The sequence below is a fragment of the Apiospora phragmitis genome, assembly GCF_038363925.1.
Source record: "Apiospora phragmitis strain CBS 135458 chromosome Unknown utg000010l:1.0-9815664.0:1.0-9183399.0, whole genome shotgun sequence".
Lineage (NCBI taxonomy): Eukaryota > Fungi > Ascomycota > Sordariomycetes > Amphisphaeriales > Apiosporaceae > Apiospora > Apiospora phragmitis.
In genome coordinates this window covers 3,234,189-3,258,818 of record NW_027117409.1, presented here as the reverse complement: position 1 = coordinate 3,258,818, position 24,630 = coordinate 3,234,189, and the positions used below count along the sequence as shown (strand labels likewise).

General features: G+C 53.6%; 12 protein-coding genes across 12 annotated transcripts; 7 read left to right on the top strand and 5 right to left on the bottom strand.

The window, feature by feature from the left end:
* Positions 1-65: 65 nt before the first annotated feature.
* Positions 66-1,122, bottom strand: PG994_010781 (uncharacterized protein; the record flags this gene model as incomplete). The annotated part of the gene is made up of 2 exons (XM_066862190.1): positions 66-1,032; positions 1,100-1,122. The coding sequence occupies 2 exons, from the start codon at positions 1,120-1,122 to the stop codon at positions 66-68; spliced, it is 990 nt and encodes a 329-aa protein (XP_066711300.1).
* A 154-nt stretch (positions 1,123-1,276) lies between these two features.
* On the bottom strand, positions 1,277-2,254 carry PG994_010780 (uncharacterized protein; the record flags this gene model as incomplete). Its single annotated transcript, XM_066862189.1, has 1 exon — positions 1,277-2,254. The coding sequence occupies one exon, from the start codon at positions 2,252-2,254 to the stop codon at positions 1,277-1,279; it is 978 nt and encodes a 325-aa protein (XP_066711299.1).
* A 1,003-nt stretch (positions 2,255-3,257) lies between these two features.
* Positions 3,258-4,100, top strand: PG994_010779 (uncharacterized protein; the record flags this gene model as incomplete). Its single annotated transcript, XM_066862188.1, has 1 exon — positions 3,258-4,100. One exon carries the CDS (start codon positions 3,258-3,260, stop codon positions 4,098-4,100), a length of 843 nt encoding a protein of 280 aa, XP_066711298.1.
* Positions 4,101-5,437: 1,337 nt separating this feature from the next.
* On the top strand, positions 5,438-6,267 carry PG994_010778 (uncharacterized protein; the record flags this gene model as incomplete). Its single annotated transcript, XM_066862187.1, has 3 exons — positions 5,438-5,695; positions 5,752-5,888; positions 6,048-6,267. The coding sequence occupies 3 exons, from the start codon at positions 5,438-5,440 to the stop codon at positions 6,265-6,267; spliced, it is 615 nt and encodes a 204-aa protein (XP_066711297.1).
* A 509-nt stretch (positions 6,268-6,776) lies between these two features.
* Positions 6,777-8,174, bottom strand: PG994_010777 (T-complex protein 1 subunit delta; the record flags this gene model as incomplete). The annotated part of the gene is made up of 1 exon (XM_066862186.1): positions 6,777-8,174. One exon carries the CDS (start codon positions 8,172-8,174, stop codon positions 6,777-6,779), a length of 1,398 nt encoding a protein of 465 aa, XP_066711296.1.
* A 747-nt stretch (positions 8,175-8,921) lies between these two features.
* PG994_010776 (26S proteasome regulatory subunit 7) lies at positions 8,922-10,419 on the top strand (the record flags this gene model as incomplete). The annotated part of the gene is made up of 3 exons (XM_066862185.1): positions 8,922-8,993; positions 9,050-9,141; positions 9,195-10,419. Exons 1-3 carry the CDS (start codon positions 8,991-8,993, stop codon positions 10,417-10,419), a joined length of 1,320 nt encoding a protein of 439 aa, XP_066711295.1. The 5' UTR covers positions 8,922-8,990.
* Positions 10,420-11,109: 690 nt separating this feature from the next.
* On the top strand, positions 11,110-13,076 carry PG994_010775 (realted to arylsulfatase; the record flags this gene model as incomplete). Its single annotated transcript, XM_066862184.1, has 3 exons — positions 11,110-11,340; positions 11,463-11,584; positions 11,672-13,076. The coding sequence occupies 3 exons, from the start codon at positions 11,110-11,112 to the stop codon at positions 13,074-13,076; spliced, it is 1,758 nt and encodes a 585-aa protein (XP_066711294.1).
* A 755-nt stretch (positions 13,077-13,831) lies between these two features.
* Positions 13,832-14,708, top strand: PG994_010774 (uncharacterized protein; the record flags this gene model as incomplete). Its single annotated transcript, XM_066862183.1, has 2 exons — positions 13,832-13,920; positions 13,985-14,708. The coding sequence occupies 2 exons, from the start codon at positions 13,832-13,834 to the stop codon at positions 14,706-14,708; spliced, it is 813 nt and encodes a 270-aa protein (XP_066711293.1).
* Positions 14,709-15,454: 746 nt separating this feature from the next.
* On the bottom strand, positions 15,455-16,346 carry PG994_010773 (uncharacterized protein; the record flags this gene model as incomplete). The annotated part of the gene is made up of 2 exons (XM_066862182.1): positions 15,455-15,989; positions 16,096-16,346. 2 exons carry the CDS (start codon positions 16,344-16,346, stop codon positions 15,455-15,457), a joined length of 786 nt encoding a protein of 261 aa, XP_066711292.1.
* Positions 16,347-17,323: 977 nt separating this feature from the next.
* Positions 17,324-18,062, top strand: PG994_010772 (uncharacterized protein; the record flags this gene model as incomplete). The annotated part of the gene is made up of 5 exons (XM_066862181.1): positions 17,324-17,361; positions 17,541-17,564; positions 17,629-17,685; positions 17,755-17,882; positions 17,962-18,062. The coding sequence occupies 5 exons, from the start codon at positions 17,324-17,326 to the stop codon at positions 18,060-18,062; spliced, it is 348 nt and encodes a 115-aa protein (XP_066711291.1).
* A 2,222-nt stretch (positions 18,063-20,284) lies between these two features.
* On the top strand, positions 20,285-21,529 carry PG994_010771 (uncharacterized protein; the record flags this gene model as incomplete). The annotated part of the gene is made up of 2 exons (XM_066862180.1): positions 20,285-20,794; positions 20,870-21,529. 2 exons carry the CDS (start codon positions 20,285-20,287, stop codon positions 21,527-21,529), a joined length of 1,170 nt encoding a protein of 389 aa, XP_066711290.1.
* Positions 21,530-22,602: 1,073 nt separating this feature from the next.
* PG994_010770 (uncharacterized protein) lies at positions 22,603-24,097 on the bottom strand (the record flags this gene model as incomplete). The annotated part of the gene is made up of 4 exons (XM_066862179.1): positions 22,603-22,761; positions 22,965-23,526; positions 23,586-23,734; positions 23,873-24,097. The coding sequence occupies 4 exons, from the start codon at positions 24,095-24,097 to the stop codon at positions 22,603-22,605; spliced, it is 1,095 nt and encodes a 364-aa protein (XP_066711289.1).
* Between the last annotated feature and the right edge of the window lie 533 nt (positions 24,098-24,630).

Below are 24,630 nucleotides of genomic sequence, written 5' to 3'. Positions count from 1 at the left end.
ATACGGAATAGACAGCGCAAATCAAACAAAGTCAGGGCTTTACTCCACCCACTGCAGCTGCTTTCTCACGGTAAACCCTGTTGTATCCTCCTAGCCATATGCGCGTACTCTTGTCCGTGGGCCTCGACCGCGGAACCCACGTTCGACTCGAGGCTCGTAAGGTCGTACAGTAGGCGCAGGACGCTCCGCCCCATCTCCTCGAGCTCGCCTTGGACCTCGCCCGCCCGGCTGTCGATCCACATGGCGCGGTCCCCGGTATTGTCGTAGATGGCCTGCACCGTCGCCGTCGCGGCCTCGTGCGCGTGCCGCGTCCAGAGGGTCCGGTTCGTGGCGCGGACGGCCTCCTCCTCGTGCGGCCGCAGTGGCTCGGCCGCCTCGACCTGGTGCAGCGCGCTCCGCCGTCCTCGCTGGTATTCCCCTTTGCCCGGTCCGTGGTGCTCCCGCGCGGCACCCGCGACGAGGGCGGGCGCCACCATCTCGCGCAGGAAGCTCTCGAGCCACGCCCGGTCCGCGGCCCCGACGAGCGCGTCCGTGGCCTGCAGCAGCTCGCGCCACCGCAGCGAGCGCAGATGCTCGACGAAGTGCTTGTTGATGTCGTAGGACACGGGCTGGGTGCGAAAGAGCAGAGGCTCGTCGCCCCGCACCATGCTGTGCTTCGTTGGTACCCACAGGGGGATGAATGTCAGAGCGTCGCGCAGGTTCGCGACCTGGTAGAACACCTCGAGCGCACTGAGCTCTTCGGGCAGCAGCAGCCAGGACTTGATGAAGTTGAAGGCCTCGGTCGCCTCGCTGGAGAAGGGGTCGACTAGACCTTCGTCCTCATCGTCGCCATAGGCCTCCTGTGGTGACTCCTCGGTTGGCAGAGGTGGTATTTCATCGTCGCCCGTGTCGGGGTCCGAGTCCGTGGGCTCATGAGACTGTGTCGGTGAGCTTTGGTCCGACTCATTGGAATACGGCTCGTCCTTCTCTCCTTCCCCCCTCTTCTTCCTCCTCTGAGATTGTCGCGGGGATGGATGGCCCTGCTGCCGTTGACTGGGCGGCCTCTTCTAGCCCTAGCATTTCCGCATAGAGCCTGAGCTTACTGCGCAAATCGACGAACTCGGCACGCTTCTGCTCTGACATCTCTGGTAGCTCGCCGGTGGCAGAGTCATCGCCGTCTGTAGCCTCCTCCTGCTGCTGTGGCGCGGCGGTGATGGTTGAAGAGGAAGCCACAACCCGGGGTTGCTCCCCCTTTTTCTCAGTGCCTGCAGAAGCTCCAGTTTGGATTTCAGATCAGTCAGCTCTTGACGCTTTTCCGGAGAGAGTGTTTCCCGGGTTGCTTTCCCCTTTTTCTCAGTGCCTGTAGAAACTCCAGTTTGGATTTCAGATCCGTCAGCTCTTGACGCTTTTCCGGGGAGAGTGTTCCCCGGCGGTGCCGATGGGGACGCTTTTCGGTTGCTCTCTCAAGGACCGGGATGATCTCTACATTCTCTTCCGCTGTTTCTTTTTCAGGGGCATCTTCCATTACTTCTTCTTCTTCTTTTCCTTCTTCGGTGTCAGGCAGCGGCAGTTCATACTCCTTGCTGATATCGATCATCGGGTTCGTTACAGCGACTTCCTCGTCGTCATCCTCGGACCGGTTGTCCTCAGGGTGAAAGCTCAGGCTAGTAGTCGGTCTCTCGATAGTGGCTGGCTCTACCTCCTCCCTCTCCGCTTCCGATGATATGCCTTCGTCTGGGACCTCCTCTGGGTTTGTTTCTATAACATCTTCTGTATTGTCTTCCACAGGAAGATCAAGCTGAGGTGGCGATTCAATCTCGCCATCGTTGCTATCGGGGGTAAAATCGGTGTCCTGATCGGCGACTTCCTCTGTCTCAACTTCCCTCGGCTCTGACCCCTCGCTCTGCGGTCTGTGTCGAACTGCGGCTTCGAGACGATGAACATCCTGGGTGTAATCGAAGGTATACAAGGAGTCATCGTGAGACCCGCGACGCACCCAGTCTAGCGTTCTCCTCTGTTCGGGACTCAAAGGCGTCGGAGTTGGAGGACGGCTTGCCTCTTGTATTTTCGGAACACCTGGGTCACTTACCTCGTCAACATCAGTGGTCGTCACCCCAGATGAACCAGTCGTCAGGGTGATGATTGTCCCCCTCTGCCACCTGGGCCTGAGTACCCATACCCACAGGACCAGGAGGCGCAATGTTATAATGAAAAACGAGAATGTCAGTCCCCGGCGGATCTTGCTCCACGTCCTCGGGTCCCATTGAAATTGCATATTATATTGTATTATAGTAGTAAGGAAAGGAAAGAACGGAATTGTATTGCGGTTTTCAAAATTGGAATGAAGCCACCCATGCCCTTCTTTTCTCTTGTCCTGGTCACGCAAGGGTGCGGGAGATAATATTATCTTTATGTTGAAAGCCCTTTCAATCAAAGGATATGGGAACTGCACAGTATGAGTGAATATGGCCAAAGGAGCCTTTCAGGGTCCATGACAATAGGGCCTTATGCTCTTCTAATTTCGGATCTTGCTTGGTCTAGCGTCCCTTTGAGCAGGCTCAAGCCGTGGCCTGGATCTACGATCCACGCAAAACTCATTTTCAGGGAAACCCATCTCTAGAACTTACGGCCAGACATGGAGATAATCTAAGCTTATGGTCTGATAAATGTTGTGCATAACGTTTGCTCGCCAGCCCTTTGTGACGCGCATGTCGTGACGACTCGAAAAGTACTTAAAGTATTGTTCCAGTCCCAGTAAGACATCATACGAGTTCTATAGTCCCAAACGATCCGAGTATGCCAGGAGAAGCAGAATTCAGAGGCAAACCTAGTATGTGGGATGTAATGCTTCTGGTTGAGGGTACTCGGTCCTATCAGCGACGGAATCTCTATAGAAGCCGCCGCCTTTGAGATCCAGAAGTCTTTGTCTCCTTTGATAAAGCAAAGGCTAAGTAGCAGTTCGAATCACCCCTTTGTTTTTGCCCAATAATGCCCCTGGTGGATATAACGAAGCACCCCCCAGTCTCTAAAGCTTGTTAACATATGGTGGTGATAGATCAAAACCGACACATACACGAACCTTACGCTCCTTTTTACGTCTGCGAGAGCAGATATATCGTTTGCCTTCTTTTTCTCTCCTTCCCTTCTTCGAATTATTTCTATACCTGTCAGGCACAGTTCATTACGATATCCTTCTATACTACAGGCCCTCTGTCTACATTTACCACCTCCTTTTCACTTCTATCCCGAACCCGAACCCGGGACTTCATCATCACGCAATGTGCAAAAGAGTCTATCACGTTTGCAGTCATGCTCCGTATACCGAGGAGTGTGCAGCCAAGTACGAAGAGGCGAGTTGCTGCTTCGGCGGCGGCGGAGGGTGCCGTGGCATAGAAGCGAACATAACGGCGCCCGAGTACTGCCCTGACTGCAAGGCAAAGCAAGCAGCATCCCGGGCTGCAAGAAATCACAGCCGGTACGGACATAGTTATTCTTCTTCTCGTGGCGCGAATCGTCTCAACAACAGCTCCAGCTGTGACTCCATCATCGAGCCTAGCCTCATGCACGGCGTCGCAGCGATGCCAGGGATGGGAACGTACGACACGCGCCGACGCCAGCCGCCGCCGGTCCAGCCGGCGTACTACCCGCAAGGTCGCCGCACCCGCGACGCCCCCCGGGGCCACCCCGTCGCCCGAGATATGCCTTCCGTCCATGAGGCCTCGTACAGGCCACAAGTACAAAGGGGCTACGTAGCGGCCCAGCCCATGAGCGCCACGGTGGTGTTCCCAACACCGCCATCCTACCATCACAACAGCCAGCGCAGGCAGCAGCAGCATCCGCCGCCGCAGATGTCGTCAGTTCCGCGACATGAGCCGCCGTCTTTCGGCCGGCATATGCGACAACAAACGATGACGACGACACAGAGGATGCCACCGCAGGCGGCACCGCCCGCCCGACTGATGATCCGCCGGCATGCGGCCCCACAGAGGGCACCGCAACCCCTCCGAAAGCCGATCCGGCGGGACAGCAATGGTGTGTCCGAATGCGGCAGTGACTATGAGGACGAGCGCAGAGATCCGTCGACACCGTCCCCAATGCAGGCTACGTTCCATGCTCGCTAGAGACGCATCCTACCGTGATTCGCCTGCTGGTTGATCCAGCGGCATCAAGCACGAAGTACATACCGGTCATAAGCGACGTCTGTATATCATATTGTAGATATACGTTGCTCCGGAATACATGAAAGTTAGTAGTACATTTAATTACCTGTATATATTCCTCGTTTCGTAATATAAGTCCGAGTCTCACCTTGAGTGTAGCGTTCCTTTCTGCTGCTGGCATCCAGCCTTAGTCGAGTGCCTGAGAATTCAGTAGGGGCAGCCCGATACGCCAGGGATGTTGATTCACCTACTTGCTAGGTTCCGACGGCAGGCACCTCCATGTTTCGATATTTTAGGAAGTTTCAAAATGCATCCCAGTTATTACTTCACTTGTTCGTTCCCTATAAATGCCCTGCCGCTCGATATAAAGACTATTCACAGTCGTACCGGTTGAACTTGCTTCTCGTAAAATGACAATCTCGACTTTATAGCTTTGATGTGGTGCTATAAGAAGGACGGTTGCATACCCCTATTGGGATGGGCCCCACGTGAATGTTGCGAAATAACGTCCCATACATGTTACATACTTGGATGGGGCTTCCTAAACTGGACATAGATAAGCATAAGCCATGCCGCTTTCCGTAGGTTGTACGTGGCTATAGCAGCAGAATAACCAGGCAGGGTCGAGGGTGACATACTCCAACTGGGTCAAACTAAACTACTATAACTTCAAGCCAGGATAATGCAGCAAAATTGTAACCCACGTTATTTCGCAACATTCACGTGGGGCCCATCCCAATAAGGTAAATACCCAGTCCTTGGCCGAGAATCTTTCCTCACAGATTGGCCTACGATATTCTCACTTTCTAAGATTCTCTTTACAATGCTTGATAGAACCATATAATGCCGTCCCTTGATGATGTAACAGTCTGGGTACGAGAAATCTCATTAAATGTCCGGAATAGAAAGTCTCTTTGTGTATGAGGAATGAAGCTGACCATGTAGAGTCTCGCTTTAACATACCCAGAGTCGAGACGATGTAAAGCGACCCGTTGTTGACCTTCTTACTTCGGATCTTCAGGTGAACAATGTCAGAGGTTTCCCAACTACTCCTTATAGGTTGAATACAATCAAACCCCTAAAGATTGGGTAAAATTGGCACTATCGATTAACATAGAAACGTACTTTTTAGTTCTAGCATAGACTTGTTCGGTATCGTTCCCAAGAACGAGAAATGACGAGTGATTCGCCTGATCTTAACCAGCCAACAACATGGCTTGATCCCCCATCCAGTCTCTGTTGCATCTGGAAAGACCAAGATATATACCCCAATCAGATCTGATATCAATACCGTTGCCATGCCTACCATCGTACTGATTACCGGCGCCAACCGCGGCCTTGGTAAGGGCATGCTCGAGCGCTTCCTCAGTCTACCCAACCATACTATCATTGCGGCCAACCGTAACCCAGATCACTCGACATCGAAGGAGCTGAGCAGCGTGCCTAAGGCCGACGGAAGTAAGCTGATCTTCATCAAGCTCGGCGCTACCGTTTGGCAAGACGCTTTCGATGCTGTCAAGACGATCGAGGCCCAGAGCGTCGACCACCTCGACATCGTGATCGCTAATGCCGGCGTGTAGCCTACACCTTCCCCACCGTGGCCGCTCTCCAGGAGAAAGACCTCGAGATTTATCTGAGACCCGACGTCTACGGCTACGTATCTCTGTACCAGGCCACGCGGGACCTGTTGAAAAAGTCCCGGCGAGAGCCCGTCCTCGCCAACATGGGCAGCACCGCCGGCAGTCTAGCGTGAGTCCATGATGGGCCAGAGTCTTCAGTAGCGATACGTGCAGAAACTGACCAATGGGTCTGTCCTACCTACCTAGCTCCCTTTGCCCTTCCCCAATGCTGTGTATGGCCCATCCAAGGGTGCATTAGCCTAGTACACACTCAAGATCAACATGGAAGAGCCTGGCTGAACTCGATGGCGCTGGGCTCTGGCTGGGTCCATACTGAGCTCGTGGACGTCGGCGCCGACGCGTTCCATGTCGACGCGGAAACGCAGGCCAAGCTCATGATCGGGCTGGAGGAGTATTGTAACGGCATGTTCAAGGTGCTCGGCGGGACCACTAAGGAGAAGCACGGCGGGAAGCTGGTGCTCTACTCTGGAAAGGCCACCCCTTGGTAATTGGTCCGGAGAGACTGCCCCTTAGTAATGAGTCAAACCTGAGACCGACGACCTGCCAACGTTGCTCATGGTAGTTGTCCGTTGGTTATAGTTGAAGGCACATGATGATACAGTAAGACAAACTGTTAGCAGCGAATTGCTTGTGCGCCTCCATAAGACGCTCGAGTACTCCTGGGCGGTCGGGAGGGCTGTGGCCGAGCTCAACATGCTCAACATCCCCCTGTTCTTCTCCGAGAAGATTGGGGTGGACTCCAAGAGTCGTGCGTTCTGTTTTGAGTTAGCATTTTTTAAGATAAGAATCAGTTCATCGCAACCTAAGCAAACAACTCTATACAGTTTTCACTGCCAGCATATTGGTATCTTCCAGATGCATTGATTTCGTAAGGCTCTATTCAAGGTCCGTAAAGGCCCCTGTATTCCACCGTCTAATTTGGCAGAATATATTACATTGATATATTGCTTGTGAACCCCCGAAACACGATGCCTCTATTTTTCAGTATTTACCGACTTTACCGGGTCAGGGCGATATCGTCGATACGCAGGATCATCTTTACTGTCTCTGCGGCCAACTCAATCGCGCTTGTGCTCACCAGAAGAGGCTGCAACACATTCTCCTTGGCAATGTTGGTGTTGACACCGCCACTCTTGATACTGACACCGGCGTTCTTCTCGCCCATCTCGTGGCGATGACGTAATTCCGTCACAACCTTGATGCTGTTCAGCCCAGCGTTCTCGGCGAGGGTCGTAGGGACAACCTCGAGAGCGTCCGCAAAAGCCTTCCAGCAAATAGATTCGGTGCCCGTTAGCGACCGAGATTGTTTGGACAGCTGAGCAGCGATCTCAATCTCCGGGGCACCACCACCGGCAATAAGAGCCTTCTTCTTGACCAGGCATCGGATGACACAGAGGGCATCATGGAGGGAGCGCTCAGCCTCGTCAAGAATCATACCGTTAGCACCACGGCAAACCACGCTGACAGTCTTGCCGGCGCTCTTGGTACCAAGAATCTTCACCATCCGAGCACCGCTGGACTGCGACTCCTCGATCAGATCAGCGCTTCCAAGCTTATCCTCGGTGAAGGAGTCGATATCGGCAATCGGCTTGCAACCGGTGGACTTGCAGATAAACTCAACCTCGTCTCGCTCAATATCCTTGATGGCCAGGATGTTCAGCTTGGCAAGGAAGTGAAGTGACAGGTCGTTCACAGCGTCGCGCAGAATGGACTTCTGAATCAAAAGGACGTTGCATTTGGCCTTCTTGATCTTCTTGACAAGGTTGAGCAGATAGAGACGCTCTTCCTTAACAATCTTATCCATTTGGCGGTAGTCGTTGACAGCAATGCTGTTCTCCATATCGGGCTTCGGCGGGCTGAGCTGGAACTGGATGAGACCGATCTTGGCCTTCTCCATTCTGATAGGACCACCAGCCGACTTCATGACAGGTTGGTTGAGAACCACACCGTCAACCAGCTCGCTGTCCTCTATCGTACCTCCGACCTTCTTCACAATTCTGATGTTCTTCAGGTCCACGTTGTCTGCGTTCTTGATATCGATCGTCTTGGTGACGGCATGGACAGCCATGGAACCCAGCAGGCCGGAATATTGCGAGACAATCTTGGATGACAGCGAAGTGTTGGCAGCCTGGAGGAGGGTAGCAGTATCCGTCAAGGCGACGGGCTGGGACATGTCGTGTAGAATCTGCACAGCCGCGGCCGCTGCCCTCTGGAAGGCCTCGGATATGACTGAGGGGTGGATACCCTTGCCGAGCAATCTGTCGGCAGCGCCCAGCAGTGCACCGCAAATGACCACAACGGAGGTCGTACCATCTCCGGCTTCCACATCCTGAGCAGACGAGAGGTTGACCAGCATCTTGGCGGTCGGGTGCATGACGGACATGCTCTTGAGCATGGTGTTTCCATCGTTTGTGATGATTGTCTCCCCCTCCCACTTCGGATCATCTTATCCATGCCACGGGGGCCAAGCGAGGTTCGGATGGCATCTGCGACGGCCCTTGCGGCAACGATGTTGGCAGAGCGAACTGCTATCGGCTTCTCCTTGTCCTATAGACGGCATTAGCTCAAGTGCAGAAGAAATAGAATCGGTGTGCCTCAACATACTCTGAAGGTGCTGTTGGAGTGGGCGCCCGACCCTGGTGCCGCTGTTGTCGACATATTTGAAGTGACCTCGCCTTTGTTTTGAGTGTGGAGCTGATGCTTCGGTGACGAATTCACGTTGGTTCAGCGTATTTGGGGGTTGTAGAGCAGAACAACGAAATTGATTACAGGTACAAGCAACCCTCGAGATCCCCCCCGCGCTGAAGGCTACTACCATCCCAATTATTTTTTTGACGGTCAACCCAAAATCCGACCGGGGGGTAGCTGCAAGGCTGCTGGCCCCGCTAAAGCCCGATACCCCCCGATAAAGCCACGCCTAGGGTGGCCCGCAGCTTGCCCAGGCAAGAGCTAGCTGACGTGCCTGGCCTGGCCTTAATTCAGTGAAACAGCAGCAGCAGCAGCAGTACTCACTGATTGATCGCCTCAATCCATCATCACCTACCTCCCCCATCAAAACTTCAACAACAATCGCAGCGGCCTTCGTACTTTCCGATACCGCATTCACTCCCCTACTCAAACTCCTACCAAATTACCTCCACGGGTTGGTTGGATACACGATCGACTTGTCCCATCTCTGATCTGCCCGGTTCCCACATCTTCCCTGGGCACCATGGTACGTTTGTGATAGCCTCGTTTCGCCTCAGCCTCTACTAACCGCCCTCTACGTAGCCGTCCGCCACTGGCCAGAACTGGGAGAAGTACCAGAAGAAGTTTGCCGACGATGAGATAGAAGAGAAGAAGATCACACCCCTCACCGACGAGTCCGTTTCCCTGACACAAACAGTCCGCAACTCTCGAGCTAACCCACCTCCAGGGATATCCAAGTCCTCAAAACCTACGGCGCTGCGCCCTACGGCAACGCTCTCAAGAACCTCGAGAAGCAAATAAAAGAGAAGCAGCAAAGTGTAGATGAGAAGATTGGCGTCAAGGAGTCCGACACCGGTCTGGCTCCCCCACATCTCTGGGATATCGCGGCAGATCGACAGCGCATGTCCGAGGAGCAACCGCTTCAGGTAGCGCGGTGCACCAAGATCATCGCGGATGAGAAGGATGAACAGAAGAGCAAATACGTCATCAACGTCAAACAGATCGCCAAGTTTGTGGTGCAGTTGGGCGAGCGCGTCTCCCCTACCGATATCGAGGAGGGCATGCGAGTGGGTGTCGACAGGAACAAGTACCAGATTCTGCTACCTCTTCCGCCCAAGATCGATGCCAGCGTCACCATGATGACGGTGGAGGAGAAGCCGGACGTCACCTACGGAGATGTCGGTGGCTGCAAGGAGCAGGTGGAGAAGCTCAGAGAGGTCGTCGAGATGCCTCTGCTCTCGCCGGAACGATTCGTGAACCTCGGTATCGACCCGCCCAAGGGTGCCCTACTCTATGGTCCTCCGGGTACCGGAAAGACGCTTTGCGCGCGAGCCGTGGCGAATCGAACAGACGCCACCTTCATCCGCGTCATTGGTTCGGAGCTGGTGCAGAAGTATGTTGGTGAGGGTGCCCGTATGGTCCAAGAACTATTCGAGATGGCGCGGACCAAGAAGGCCTGCATCATCTTCTTCGACGAAATCGATGCTGTTGGTGGCGCCCGTTTCGATGACGGTGCAGGCGGCGACAATGAGGTGCAACGTACCATGCTGGAGCTGATTACACAACTTGACGGTTTCGATGCTCGTGGAAATATCAAGGTCATGTTCGCCACCAACAGACCCTCTACACTAGACCCCGCCCTTATGCGACCTGGTCGTATCGACCGTAAGATCGAGTTTTCGCTTCCCGATCTTGAGGGTCGCGCCAACATTCTTCGAATTCACGCCAAGTCCATGAGCGTCGAGCGTGACATCCGATGGGAACTCATCTCTCGTCTCTGCCCCAACGCTACCGGTGCTGAGCTCCGCAGTGTGTGTACAGAGGCTGGTATGTTTGCTATTCGGGCAAGGAGAAAGGTGGCCAGTGAGAAGGACTTCTTAAGTGCAGTCGACAAGGTCATCAAGGGCAACCTGAAGTTCAACTCCACGGCTACATATATGCAGTACAACTAAGGCAGGCCGATGCCATAATGAATAGGGGGATTGGGGAGGCTCGGTGGAACTGAACTGTACTATCTGTATGAATATGGACTGGGTGTCGAAGCAGCCATCGGTAGCCATGCTGCCGCTTCTGATATTACGATACGTTCCGTACTCCATTGCTTTTTGGCGTTGAAGTCATTTGATGCTTGGACAGATCGTGGTATCTCAAGTACAATGGCGTGGGATGTTCAATCGCGCTCTTATTAGACAGGCAGTCTGCATAATGCAGTATGAGTGATAGACAATGACATCTTCTTCCGACCGCTGCACCTGTGGGCAGGTGTCCTGCTTTCACCCCCCAAGTTCTGAATTCGTACAAACATCCAGCTAGTCGTAGGCCGTTGTGGCTTTCAAAACATATCGGAGTGACGTGACGGGTTGCTTGTCCTACTAGGGCCAGTGGCCGCATCAGATACCAAATGCCGGGGTTCGTTCCAGACTGAAATTGGTTGCAACTACAACACATTTTACCGGATCGGACTTGCAACAGCGATTCGTCATAGTCCATATACCACGCTACAGTTAATAAAAGATCAGGTTGTCGTATAGATTATGTCCCGACCTCCACCGCGACATGCCCGGCCCAGGCGATTTCGCACTCTTTACTTGCTCGTTCCCATTGTCTTAGCAATCGCTGTGAAATTGTATTTACAGCCCGAGATGAGTGCCAAGCGACCAAACTTCCTCGTCATTGTCGCCGACGATCTGGGCTTCAGCGACACTTCCCCCTATGGCGGCGAGATTGACACGCCTAACTTACAGAGATTGGCCGATGAAGGACTGCGCATGACCGGATTCCATACTGCTGCCTCGTATTCGCCTACCCGTGCTATGCTCCTGTCGGGGACGGACGCGCATATTGTAGGACTTGGGTGTATGGCCGAAAAGATTGTAGGTCTTCTTCACCACCGTCCATGAAAGTGACTTGGTAGAGTAAATAGAGGAATCTAGGGAACGGAGGAAAGGAAGCTTATTTACCTAGCTGGCGACGATCAAGCTTATTGTTACTGTAGAAGAAATTCCCCGAGATATTCAAGGATAAATCAGGCTACGAAGGCTACCTGAACCATCGGGTTGCTGCTCTTCCGGAACTGCTTCAAGACTCTGGCTACTTCACGTTCATGTCGGGCAAATGGTGAGAGAGAGATTTGCTTGATCGTTTAACTATTGTTTTCCACCAAGGTCGTCGGGCTGACTTATACCACTCATCCATCTCAATTAGGCATCTTGGCCTGAAAAAGGAGCTCAGCCCGCATGCAAGAGGCTTCAGCAAAGTTCTTAGTTCTTTACCTGGCGCGGGAAATCACTTCAACCATGAGCCGCAGCTTTATGGTATCACGGAGAAGCGCAGTGCTATCTTCAAAGGCGAAGGCATCTGGATGGAAGACGACAAGTTCATCAACGGCAGCACGGACTTGCCCAAAGATTTCTATTCGTCCAACACCTTCACAGACTATTTCCTGAAATTTCTGCGGGGGAGGACGCCGGAGCAAGAGGAGCAGCCCTTCTTCGGGTACTTGGCCTTCACTGCACCGCATTGGCCGCTGCAAGCCCCCAAGGAAGTGGTTGATAAGTACCATGGTCGGTACGATGATGGGCCTGCAGCTTTGAGGGAACAGAGGCTCAAGGCTCTAATCAAGAAGGGGATCGTGCCGCCAGACGTTGAAGCAGCACCCTTGCACACACTGAACACCGCGCCGTGGGAGGAACTTACCGATGAAGAGCGTGGTAAGTCATCCAGGCATATGGAAGTCTTCGCGGCGATGGTAGATTTGATTGATCGCAACGTTGGGCGCGTGCTAGACTTACTGGAGGAGACGGATGAGCTGGACTCGACCTTTGTCGTGTTCATGTCCGATAATGGGGCCGAGGGCCAGCTGCTCGAGGCGATACCTATCCTGGCTGGGTACACACGCAAGGATATGATCCAGAAATACTACGATAATTCCCTCGAAAATATTGCGAACCATAATTCCTTCGTCTGGTACGGGCCGCAATGGGCGGGCGCAGCGACAGCGCCGTCACGGGGAGCCAAATCGTACACGACCGAAGGCGGCAACCACTGTCCCTACATTGTCCGCTACCCGCCCCTTATCAAGGAGGCAGATGCGGGGGCCAAAACGGGCACGTTCACGACGGTCATGGACATCCTGCCCACGATCCTGGACCTCGCCGACGTGAAGCACCGCACGCCCTTCCGGGGCCGCGACGTCGCGCCCGTCCGGGGGAAGTCGTGGGTGCCGCTGCTGCGCGACCCGACTAACGCGAGCCTTAGCGTCTACGACCCGACGGACGCGGCGGACTCGGTGGTGGGCTGGGAGCAGCTGGGCGTCGCGGCGGTCCGCCTGGGCGACTGGAAGGCGCTGTTCATCCAGCCGCCCAAGGGGCCCGGCCGCTGGGGGCTGTACGACCTTTCGACGGACCTCGGCGAGGCTCACGACTTGGCCGCAAGCCGCCCGGAGAAGCTGCGCGACATGTTGCGTCACTATGAGACATACTATCAAGAGACGGGCATGTTCGACTCGTATACAACGTTTCAGGAGGCACTGAAGAGAAGCAAAAGGTCCGGCGGTGGCATAAGGAAGAGGAAAGCGGAGGAGCTGGTAAATGGCAGAGTCAAGTACTGAGGATACGAACTTCCCAAACGACGAGATCAAGCGTATCTTTTGCACGAGTTCATAATCTCAATGAAGTGAAATGGATGACCTTTCATACATTAACAAAGTAACCCTTTGCGCAAGCGCTACTTGTATAGTATACGTAGGTAGGTATACTAACACGAATGGTAAACCGTATAAATGATGATGAGTTGTATGAAAATATATATTTATATATATGGCATTGCCAACAACATTTCTCTTGGAGAGTAAATTGATGAAGAAATCCTCAGACAAGGAAGTTATACACAACATGGATGGAAGTGGGTGCCGCCCGAATCGAATTCTGGGAGGGGAGGCAACTGTCAGGCGATGAAGTCTGGTGGCTCTAGCGCTGAGCATAGGCCTGTGCTGGCAGGCAATTAGACCCTAGACCCCTGATCTAGGCAACACTACAAGCGCTACAAGCGCTAGACAGCCTTTGGAAGAGCGCCCGGGTCCCTGGCACGACGTGGAACTACAGGTCAGGTACTTGCTTATCTGAATAACTTATTACCTACTACTCTCAACCTCCGAGTGATTCTTCCGCGCCGCCATGGTTTAAACGGCAGATACCAATCGGTCCAAGGCCATAAGCTACCTTCCTCCAGCTTCATTCCAGGAATGTTGGAGACCTCGCTCTCTCCAGTACCTGAACTTGGCCTCCACCACTAAACACCTGCACGATCCATCGCCGTTTCGCCAAGACAGGTCCCGGGAATCGGAGCCTTTGATCTGCGCCCTCGATGCCCTCGGCAACCCATACCGAAATGCCTTTGTTGGCGTCGGGCAAGAAGCGGAGGCTGGATGATAATGCTGAAATTCAGATGCCATTGTAGGTTCTCTTTCTTTCGGGTTGTACTCGCCTCTACGATCCATTTACTCATGCGTGACCACAGCACATCTGCAGACGGGTTCATCACCACCCTCGACAAAAATGACGAGCTGCCGCTCTTCCAGCAAGCCAACCCAGACCGAGGCTTCGGCTTGTCCAGAAAGATGATACCTTTGCCGTCGAACAAGCGAGCTCGCGTAAACCACGATGACGAAGGGGACCGACATGCCTTGTCGAGAAACCCCTCCTACGATGGCTGTCACAACACCCACGACAGATTGCAGCAAGAGCACCAACACCAGTACTCTCACGCTCATCCGAAGAAAGACGATGCCCAGCAGGCACTTATCAAACCGGTCGTATCACGGACCAATTCCTCAGCTCTACTCAGTCCTTGCCATGTTTGCCACCGCAAGCCTACCAAGAAGTCGGACTTGGACGCATTCGCCGATTGCCAGGGCTGTGGACAGCGAACTTGCTATATTTGCATGCGATCCTGTCGAGACTGGACCCCGGCTTTGACTCCGGCCGGAGGCATCCCCCAAAATGAGGAGCAGGACTATTCCGCGTCCTTCACCATGCAGGATGTGGACGACGAGAGCGATCAACAACAACGCGAACCAGAGAACGGAGGACATAAGGACGGGCGGGAAACAACCAGCTACAAAGTTGACGGCTGGATGGGCAACGGCCATCGCTCCACGGTTTGTAGCCGTTGCTGCGTCGAACGGGGCAGCGAGGGCGATGTCGTTTGTCTCGGCTGTCTAGCCGGTTTGGAAGGAGCCTGAGAGATGACCACGACAACGATGAGTTTTGTACGATAAAGAAGAATCGATGCATATACTGAATAGGGCAGTACCACTACGACTAATGCGGCGAAGACCAAGGACCATGAGGCAGTGGAAGGGAGGAAATGTTTTTTTAATACGCCAATCGGCGCGCACCCGGTTGTGGCCTATATAGGACAGGGAAGCAGCGTACACATCTTAGCAAGGCGTTCAGGAATGGGATATACCATATGTTTTGGAGCATACGCGCTATATTCATGTTCCCTTGCATTTTCACGGCAGTACCATCAATGCATGCCATGGGCATCAAGCTCTGGCCGACCAGGAAGTCACGCTTCCCATCTTATTCAGCGATAGCGAGGAAATTCGGCCAGGAGATGCATAATATTCATCTGGCAAGATGTTGACACATAAATACCACTGTGGTACCAACCCACCCAATAGAATAGATATAAGTAAATAACGTCACGTTCTATGTAGACCCTAATGCCTTTGTGACACAGTCAGATGTTGTTACACGTGTATAGCTGCCTGAAATGAACGGGAAAGCGAAACTGAATCAGACCTCGGTCAGGGCAGTTCTAATCATGGTGTATATGATTGCAACCGTAAGTTGTGTACGTACACAATATAAATTAGCTATTCCTGATTAAATATTCAGCCTTTTCTGTTTATGGGCGTATGGTTGTGATGCTTGTCTACTTTATATATACAAATATTGAAGCTTTAAATGCACTTCTTACATATTAGTATCCCGTCGTCCACTGAATGAGTACCCACAAGATAGACATTGAGGTACTCAGGCCCACGAAAGCGTACTGAGCCCCTTGTAGTCTTGAGCCATTGCTCTGGCCAGTGGTGGGAGTAGCAGCCGTGGTAGGGGTTGGCGACAGTGGTGGGGAAGCCCCCTGGCTCGCCACGCTTGTAGTCGTTGCTGCTGTTGCTACCCCCTCAGTTTTACTGGTAATGGGCAACGACGTCGTCGTTCGCGGAGCGTTAAACCCTGGAAGAATCGGCATCTGCCCCGAAGTCAGGGTGGGCCGTGGGGGGCAGCTCATAGAGGACAAATCGTCGGCCCAGTCGAGGATGTAAGCGGGCGGTAGGTCTCCGTTCATCCACTTGACATCGAGCTTCTCCTCGCCCGCCGTCACCACGACGGGGGCAAAGTGCTGGTCGATGTAGCACTTGTCCAGGGACGTGGTGACGGTCGTCGTATCCATCGTCTTGGAGCGCGCCACGACAAGCGTCTGATCGCAGCGGGCGGTGCTGGCGTCCACACCGCTGTCGTCCCCGTCGTCCTCTCTCAGCTCGCACCGCCACGACATGGTCACGCCGGCGTCCCGGAAAGTTTGGACGCCGCCCTGAGATGCTGCTCTGGTCGCGGTACACCTCGGCCGGGTAGAGGCGCAGGGCGCGGCAGGCGTCATTCTCGGGCGAGCGCGCCGCCGGGCAGTCGACCACGTAGCGCTCGAGCCCGTAGCCCAGGTACCCGTCGCGCACGCCCTTGGTGCTGAAGACGACCGAGGCCTCCAGGCTCGCCGGCACGGGGCCCAGCTGGAACACGTACGTCACGGGTAGATGGGAGGTGATTGGGACAGTGGTGAGAGCGCGCTGGCTTAGCGACGACGACGGTGTCATTTTGGACGAAAAGGGGTAGATCAAGGTACAAGAGAATGGGGCACGCAGAGAGACCGGTAAGATGGTAATCTATCGGTGCGCCGTTGTTCACCAACCAACATCTATTCGATCGTGATCAATGCTTATTTCGATGTTTAGGTATGTCTTTAGTCAGTCTCGGCTACAATATCCAGTTGAAGCAGCAGATCCTCGTGGCAAGAGTCATGGATGTACTGCGAGCAAGAAGTAGGTACCCATGCAAGGTCGTTACTGAAGCTGTTGATGGCCTGATGCAGGTACGCGAAGGGCTGAAGGGAGACTGAGGGGAAGTCTAATCACGTTAACGGGATTCTTTCACTTGATTGGGGGGAGAGGATTAAGATGCAGCCAAGCTGAAGGAAGTGGCCGATTAACGTTCTGGACATGGCACCAATTATCCAGGGGACGATGTCCATGTAAAGATTGGCGTCGGGATTGGAAAGTTTAAGGTCTAGACTTTCTCGACGCGCAGGCATATCCATCCCCCAAAACAATTAGATTTCTTGACTCAACTCGTGCAGCTGAGCTGTGTTTTGCATGCTCGTATCACCCGAACTCTGGCTGTGCCATATCCGGCGGCTAAAGCAGTGAATCTGGTTGAATGCACACCCAACACCGCGACCGCATTGATACGACACGTACGGACGCGTGACTCGGGTAGCCTCATATTCGTTCCAAGGCAGCATCGCAAGCCCAAGCACGTCTTCTGGTCACGTGCTGATTGCCTGGCCCCACCCCGACTTGGCATCTGGTGACCCGACCCAGTCTCCCCCAGGCGCATTTCACTTCCTTATCCTCCTGCTCATTTGACATCAAATTGATCCAGTTGATCTTCACCCCAACGCCGGCCAAGCCCGACACCCCCAACTCACCACCTCCAAACACGATACCATCGAACGGTCAACACCCGAATAATACCCCCTCCCAGGAGACTTCAACCGCCTACAATCCATCGAGATATGAGTCGCGCCGGAAAGCTTGCCCCGGAGGTCAATCGGTAAGTGGCTGGCTGATCTGTCGAATCTCGTTTGTTTCCTTGCCTCCGAACGAGGCCCCGAGGTCCCCGCTCCCGTGCTGCCTCGCCCTTCGTGCCGGGCCTTGGGAGGCGGCAAGCCCTCCATGCACCTCGCATTACGTCTTGATGTATCACAGCATGCTAATATCAATTGCCAACAGAGCTTTATTCGTAAAGAATCTAAGGTATGTCTCGGGAATCCCAGCCAACCTACATTACTTAACCTTGACTCTAACAAACTCTCTACAGCTACAACGTCACGCCAGAAGACTTGTTCGAGCTCTTCGGAAAGTTCGGACCTATTCGGTACGCCTCCTCGATTCCCGTACCACCTCGTCGTGGCGAGATGGGACTGTCACTGACCCCTTACTATAGCCAGGTCCGACAAGGCATTGCCACCAACACCAAGGGTACTGCATTTGTCGTCTATGAGGATGTCATGGATGCGAAGCAAGCCTGCGACAAGCTGAACGGCTTCAACTTCCAGAACCGCTACCTCGTGGGTACGTAATAATACCCGAATGAGCCCAGCCCGGTGTTCCTTTGACATGTACCAAGGCTAACGTAGATCCCTTGGCGTAGTATTATATCATCAGCCCGAGAAGATGGTCAAGTCAAAAGAGGACCTGGAAGCCCGCAAGGAGAATTTAGCTCAGCTCAAGAAACAGCATGGTATCGATTGACAGTTAGACGGGTCTGTGGATAAGCTTCAGACGCCCCGTTCTCATCGCACGTCTGCAGTCCCGTCTTTATCACCAACCAGTACCTACACTTCGCCGTCGGTCCCTTCGCTGAAGAAGACGACGACACTGCCGTCTCCCGTCAAGAAGCCAGCAAAGTCGACCATGGCAACTGCCACTCCTGTTATTAGGAAGAACAGGGCCGACGACTCCGCCGAGCAAGCGCGTAGCACGCTGATGGGATTTGTGCGAGGGTTTCTTCCTCGGAACTCCAACAAGATGTGTATGACTTGACAAGGAGCTGCCTATGACGACCCACCGGCATCGCAAACTTTTGGCCCACGGGGCTACTCGACCGTTTCACTAGGCGCATGGAAGGACCTGGCACATTTAATCGGTTTTGACTTTGCGTTGGCCTCTTTCACGATAACTACCAAATCCATTCAGTCGAGTACGCTTTTCCCGCCAAGGCCAATGGATTAACTTTTCTTCTTTCGTATGTTTTCGACAGGGGTACAAGGCTTTAGGCCCAATGCATTCGTTGTCAGACGGTTCTTCACTTTGCGACGGTTTTCGTATGGATTTTTTAGGGCAGAATGACGTTACAACTCTATCAGGCCGTTGGGCCAATGCTTTACTTTACGGAATGCAATTCGGTTACGATGAGCACAGCTGAACGCAGGCTGTGACTCCGTCAGAGAACAAAGAAGGCTATTCCTTGCAGGTGACTTTGTCTACATCATCCGCCACCTCTTTGCTCCCAGTGATTGTATGCCGTAGGCTACGATTGCTATCGTGTTCACTTCTTTATTCATCTGCCTTGTTGAGGCCCAATATCGTAGTATCGACCAGCTCGGCAACGCCAGCACGTAAGGTTAATGATTGCGCAGCGACTAAGAGCCCGAAACCAGCCAAGTCTATTGGCGGTGTAGCGAAAACAAGTGGAACCGGGGTGATGCTGTAATAATTGGCCAATATATCTTAGTAAGGCGTTGGTTGGGATATACCATATGGCCTTCGTACAATGCGCTACAAACGGCCAGGTTAGTGTATGTAGCGTAGCGCATGATTTGTTCGATTATTGGGTACGACAGAAGAGCGCGCGTGATGCGTGATGCGTCCCGACTATTTGTTGTAGTCGTACGGGGTACTAGATCGACGCACTGGACAGTTGGGCTGTTCATGGTAAAGTAAAGTTCGACCATGTGAGTTTCCGGCATTTTCAAATTGGCTAACCTGCCGCCCACCTCCTGAAGTCTGAGCATCTATTCAGCGGTCGATGTTGAATTTGGAGAAAGATCTGGTCCGTGGTCACTGGTCAGTGTGTCATACGAGCTGCCAAACCATCCCATCAGATGGATCGCTAATAAATAAGAAATTCCTTCAACCGAGCTTTTCTACCTGCTTGCTGCTTGCCTTGTCTCGGATTGCGGCTGAGGCTCCAGTCGGGCTTTCTCGCAGCTCTTGGGTGTGGTTTCAGGCAGGCGTGCGGCGGTGTCAATACTGTGCCATTTATCCGCCCGCGCCCCCGGAGCAAGCGCCAAAGGCCAGCAAAGGCCCCATGCGCCATGACAGCATTGAGCACCTCCTCCACCCTTCCCTCCCTCGTTCTTCATGTGCTGTGGCAGGTGAGTAAGGCCCCTTAGTAAAGTAGAGGGCCTAGGACGTTGCTTGGGGAGGTACCTGTCTTGCTGTCTGCCTACCACCATCCAGCCCACCTCCCTAGACTTTAGCCCCCCGGGTCATGTTTCATTGTCATCCCATATCCCATGATTCTTAGGTTGATTGCATGCACACTGCCTTCTCTTATTCTCGTTCAGCTCACCGACAGCTTCTTTCCAAATAACCCTCTGACCGACCCGGTACCTACTTGGATGTTATTTTGTTTCGTTTGCATTCCACGAACCGGATCCGACATATCACAGCAAGTCTACCTACCAAGAGTCTAGTCCGCCACTTCGAACTTGCCGCCGCAACTACGCGCGGGACGGTCACCACTCACTCACTGCCTGCCTGTCGATCCACCTACAATTCCACATTCCATTCATAACCCATAGTCTGTCTGCCTGATCGACGTCCATTCCGAACTACCTTCCTTAACTCTTGTCTTGTTCGTCTCTTCTCATTCTTCTATCGCTACGGCTTTACAACTATACAGCGTACATTCTTCTTATCGCTGCAGCCGTTAGTCGTCTCAACAACTCCTGCCAATGTCGCCAAGTCCGATGGTAAACGGCCCTCCTACCGCACTTCACGATGCTGCGACCGCAATAGCCAGCGCAACTCTCGCCGCCGGCCACCCCACCTCACAAGCCATCGGCATGCTCGCTTCAGCCACGACCACCGCCCTCGCAGCGGCAGCAACGACGGCGATATCCACGGCTGTCGGGGACGAGCCGGGCGGTGGGCAAGGCGAGTGCAGGCTGCTAGGGCCCTTCGCGCTGCTGGTACAACTGGCACTGGGTGGACTGGCCCTGATGTCTCTCGTCTACAAGCGATGGCGGGAACGGCCGCAGCGACCCGTCAAGATCTGGTTCTTTGATGCGTCCAAGCAGGTGTTTGGCAGCGTTTTGGTCCATATCGCCAACGTATTCATGTCCATGCTCACGAGCGGCCGCTTCTCGGTCAAACTGGAGCCCACGAATGTCCAGGCCGTTGCGAGGCTTTTGAGGAGGGATGACGATGCTTACACGCCGAATCCATGCTCCTTTTATCTGCTAAACTTAGCCATTGACGTAAGTTGCATATGCATTGACACTGGGCATAACCTTCGGTCTAGGGACACTAGCTAACATATCGCACGACACTAGACGACAGTTGGCATTCCCATTCTCATCATTCTGCTGCGCGTCATCACTGGCCTGGCGTCATACACGCCCTTTGGCAAGCCGGCCGAATCCATCCAGTCTGGATACTATGGCCGCCCGCCCAACGCGCTGTGGTGGCTCAAGCAGTCGCTCATCTATTTCTGCGGGCTTTTTGGCATGAAGATCTGTGTTCTGATCCTCTTTTTGGTGCTGCCCTGGATCTCCCGTATTGGTGACTGGGCGCTGGGATGGACAGAGGGCAACGAGCGCCTGCAGATCGTCTTTGTGATGATGCTGTTCCCGCTCATCATGAATGCCATGCAATATTACATCATCGACGGCTTTATTAAAAGGCAGGAGACGGACCACGAGAGGCTGCCTACGGAGGACCCCGACCATGACAGGAACCGGTTCGATGACGCGCTGGCGGACAGCGATGATGACGCGGCGTCGGGTAGCGAAAACGGTGCCGATGTCCGCCTATCGCGGTCTCAGGAACTTAAGCAAACTCGGGAACCCAAGCGAAACGAGCCAAAGAAGGGTCCCAAGGTCAGCAGTGATGAGTACAATCCGGACGTTGATGGCCATACGGTGACGGGGAGCAGCAAGGCGCATCGGGGTACAGGCAAGCTGCTACAGAAGGAGATGGTTCCGCATGAGTAAAAGGGAAAAGGTGTATCTACGTTTTTATCGGCATACAGTATGGCGTTTCAGTGGTTTCTCGTTTCAACTCGGGCAGGAAGCTTTGGCATTGTTGCATCGTTGCATTGTTGTATATATAAGGGAGTCGGTCTACTGCAAAGTGCACATAAACTTTTCGTTTGAAAATGGTCTAAATTGGACGACCCTCAACTACCACTACACTTGCAACTCGATATGTGATTCTAGTTGGAAATGCTGAAGTATTTGCAAGTAGGTACATGTGCTTCTCGTCCTCTTATTGTAGAAGACATTGATATGCTCTAGATATGTCCCTCTCTTCTTCGCCAGCCGAATAGGGGTTCCGGCTTTGTAAGCGTCTTCCTACATCTAATCTTGACTGAGGTTATCAAGAACCACGATGTTCACGATAAATAAGCAGAGAGAATAGTTGTAAGATGGCATATTTATTGAGAATATATGCAACGTTATGTTGATCATGCTGGATTCCACGCGAGTGCTCATGTAGAGATACTGATACAGATGCCTATGTCCCAAGTTGGAATGGAACCGAAGATACCAACCAAACAACCACAGCCACCAGAGATTACCCTTGCTACCCTACCTAGGTAGGTATGCATGTATACGTAACCCAATCATCCGCCCGCATTCATCCCATGACACCCAAGAACGCCTAGCTATCTTCTGAAAGATACTTCATTCAGTTGGTTTCCCCCTAGCCGCCCCCTGCTGCCGTAGATCCATCCTCGGCAGCTCCGGGGGGCTATGTACAAACAAGCAGAGGGGGTTTAAATTCGAATAGTATCAACAACAGTTAAGCCACGGGCTTATCTTTCTTTCGTCCTTTTAGATATCATAATATTTTCGGTCTCTATGAATCAATCTCCCTTGATCGCGATGGATGTGGAGAAATGGGAAACTCTAGAGCCCACCAAACCCCCTGCGTTCCTGTCGTTTAGTAGCCCGTCTTTTTATACTGCGGGCTTATAAGGTCGATATCCGGGGTACGCCGTTCCGCCGTTGGCCGCTTGCGGCGCCTGCAGCGGCGGCGGGCTCGCGCTATCGGCCGTGCGCGATTAGCCCGAGACGAAGTCGAAGCCGCCCGTGTTCTGGATGGGCGAGACGGGAGGCGGCACATCGGTGTAGGAGCGTTGCGGGGGGCGCGCCGCGTCTGCGGCGTCACATCGTAGGTATTCTGCCGACGAGGCCCAGGCCCAGGTTGCTGGCGGGCATAGCTATTGGGTGTTTGCGACCTCCCACCATACCCTCCGGCCTGGCCATATCCGCCCTGTTGCGGCGCAGGAGACGCCCTCATACGCTGGTCAGGGGCGCCGTATCCACCCTGGCTATACCCTCTCGGATCATTGTAACCGCCACCGTGTTGTTGGGGCGCCGGAAGTCCTCATCCTGGCGGGGCTTCCTCCATAAGGTCCGTTACCTTGCGTGTGGGATGGCCGTATGCGGCATTCGAAGGTGTTATGCTTCGGGAGTAGTCCTCGTACGGCCTAGGAGTTTGAGACTGGGAGTAGCCTTGGTTCATCTGCCCAGCTCCATAGCCCCCATTGCCGTTGTTGTAGTCCTGGTGCGGTGTGCGTCTCCCCTGGCCCATCGCGCCTGCAGCAGCCACTGCGCCAACCAGCATCCCATAATTCTGATCATAGCCTTGGCCGCTTTGATCGCCGTAGGGCTGGTTTCCATAGCCTTGGTTCATGTTGTCGCGGGAGGCTTGACCGTAACTTCCATTGTAGACCTGGCCACTTCCATTTCCGTTCATGCTATACATGTTGTTGTCTGGCCGGGCCGCAGCCATGTATCCGTTGGGTCCAGTCTGCGAGGGCGGTCCATACGGGCTGGTCCCGCTAGCCGGGGAAACACCGCCCGGAGACACTACGCCAGCACCCATCATGGATGCGTTTTGCATAGGGTCTGGCTTCTTCATCGGCTCCAGCTCGACAGCATCCTCCTCAACCAACACTTGCTTCGACGATGCTCCTTCCCAACTGGGCATCTCGGCAACTCGTCACCTCCGCCTTTCTTTCCGGTGTCAAACTCGGCGTACTGCGGCGGCTCAGCCTTGGCGAACGACGGAGCGACTGCGGGGACCATCGTAGGCGCCGTCGTGGGGGCGTACATGGGAGCCTGGGACCGGTAGGCCTGGTTTTCTGCGTGATGTGGTGGGATGAAAGGTTCGTCGAGATATTTGCTCCTCTGATTAGGCGAGTCGCAGCAGCCACAACAGTTTCCACAGCACTTGAGGCATCGGAAGCATGAGCAGCAGCACGAAAGACCGCAACACAGGCACCGAACACAACACCAAATGATGGAGAATAGGATCAAGCCTCCTACTATAATAACTCCAATCACTGGCCACTTGCAGTATACTGCCTGCATGCAATTGTCCCAGCTGGAGAAGGCCTTTTGCACATCCATAGCTTGGCCCTTCGCATCTCCTATGATATCCCGTTTCATGAAGCCGGCGGCTACGCTCCTTGCCGCCAAACTCATCAGGGCCTCTCCGATGCTCCTCTCGGGCACCAGGCTCCGCTCCATTACGGAGCCTATATGACGCATGGTGTCGTCAAACCCGTGGGTACCGCAGAATCAGTCAGAAGAGTTCGAAATGGTTCAGAATACACAAGAATGTTATAAAGATTGTTGCGCAGTCGACGGTTGAAATTCAAATTGGTCGCTATCTCTCCATCCTCCAATGGCGGTCGGATTTGGGAAATGGGTGGCTTGATCGCGGGATTTGGCTTTCGCGTTACTCGCGAAGTAGCGCATGCAGGGAACAAAGTATGTCGCAATGCGAAGATGAGGCCGTAGCACAAGTCGATGCGCCAAAACAAGATATCGGCCAAGGAGTGACGGTAAGCAAACAAACAAAGTGCCGTGTTTGCGGAAATAGGATCCAACCGAAGATGCAATCGGGGGGCGCACGTTTGGTCCAAGTGGTAAAGGCAGTACAAGTAATGAGCGTTGGGCGGCGGATTGGTGGAAATGCACACAAAGGCACCTCAGAAAGTCGCAGGGAAAAAGGAACGACTGGTGGCCATAGACCAACGAGATAAAACTTATTCGATTCGATTGTAAGCCGAGATTCTCTT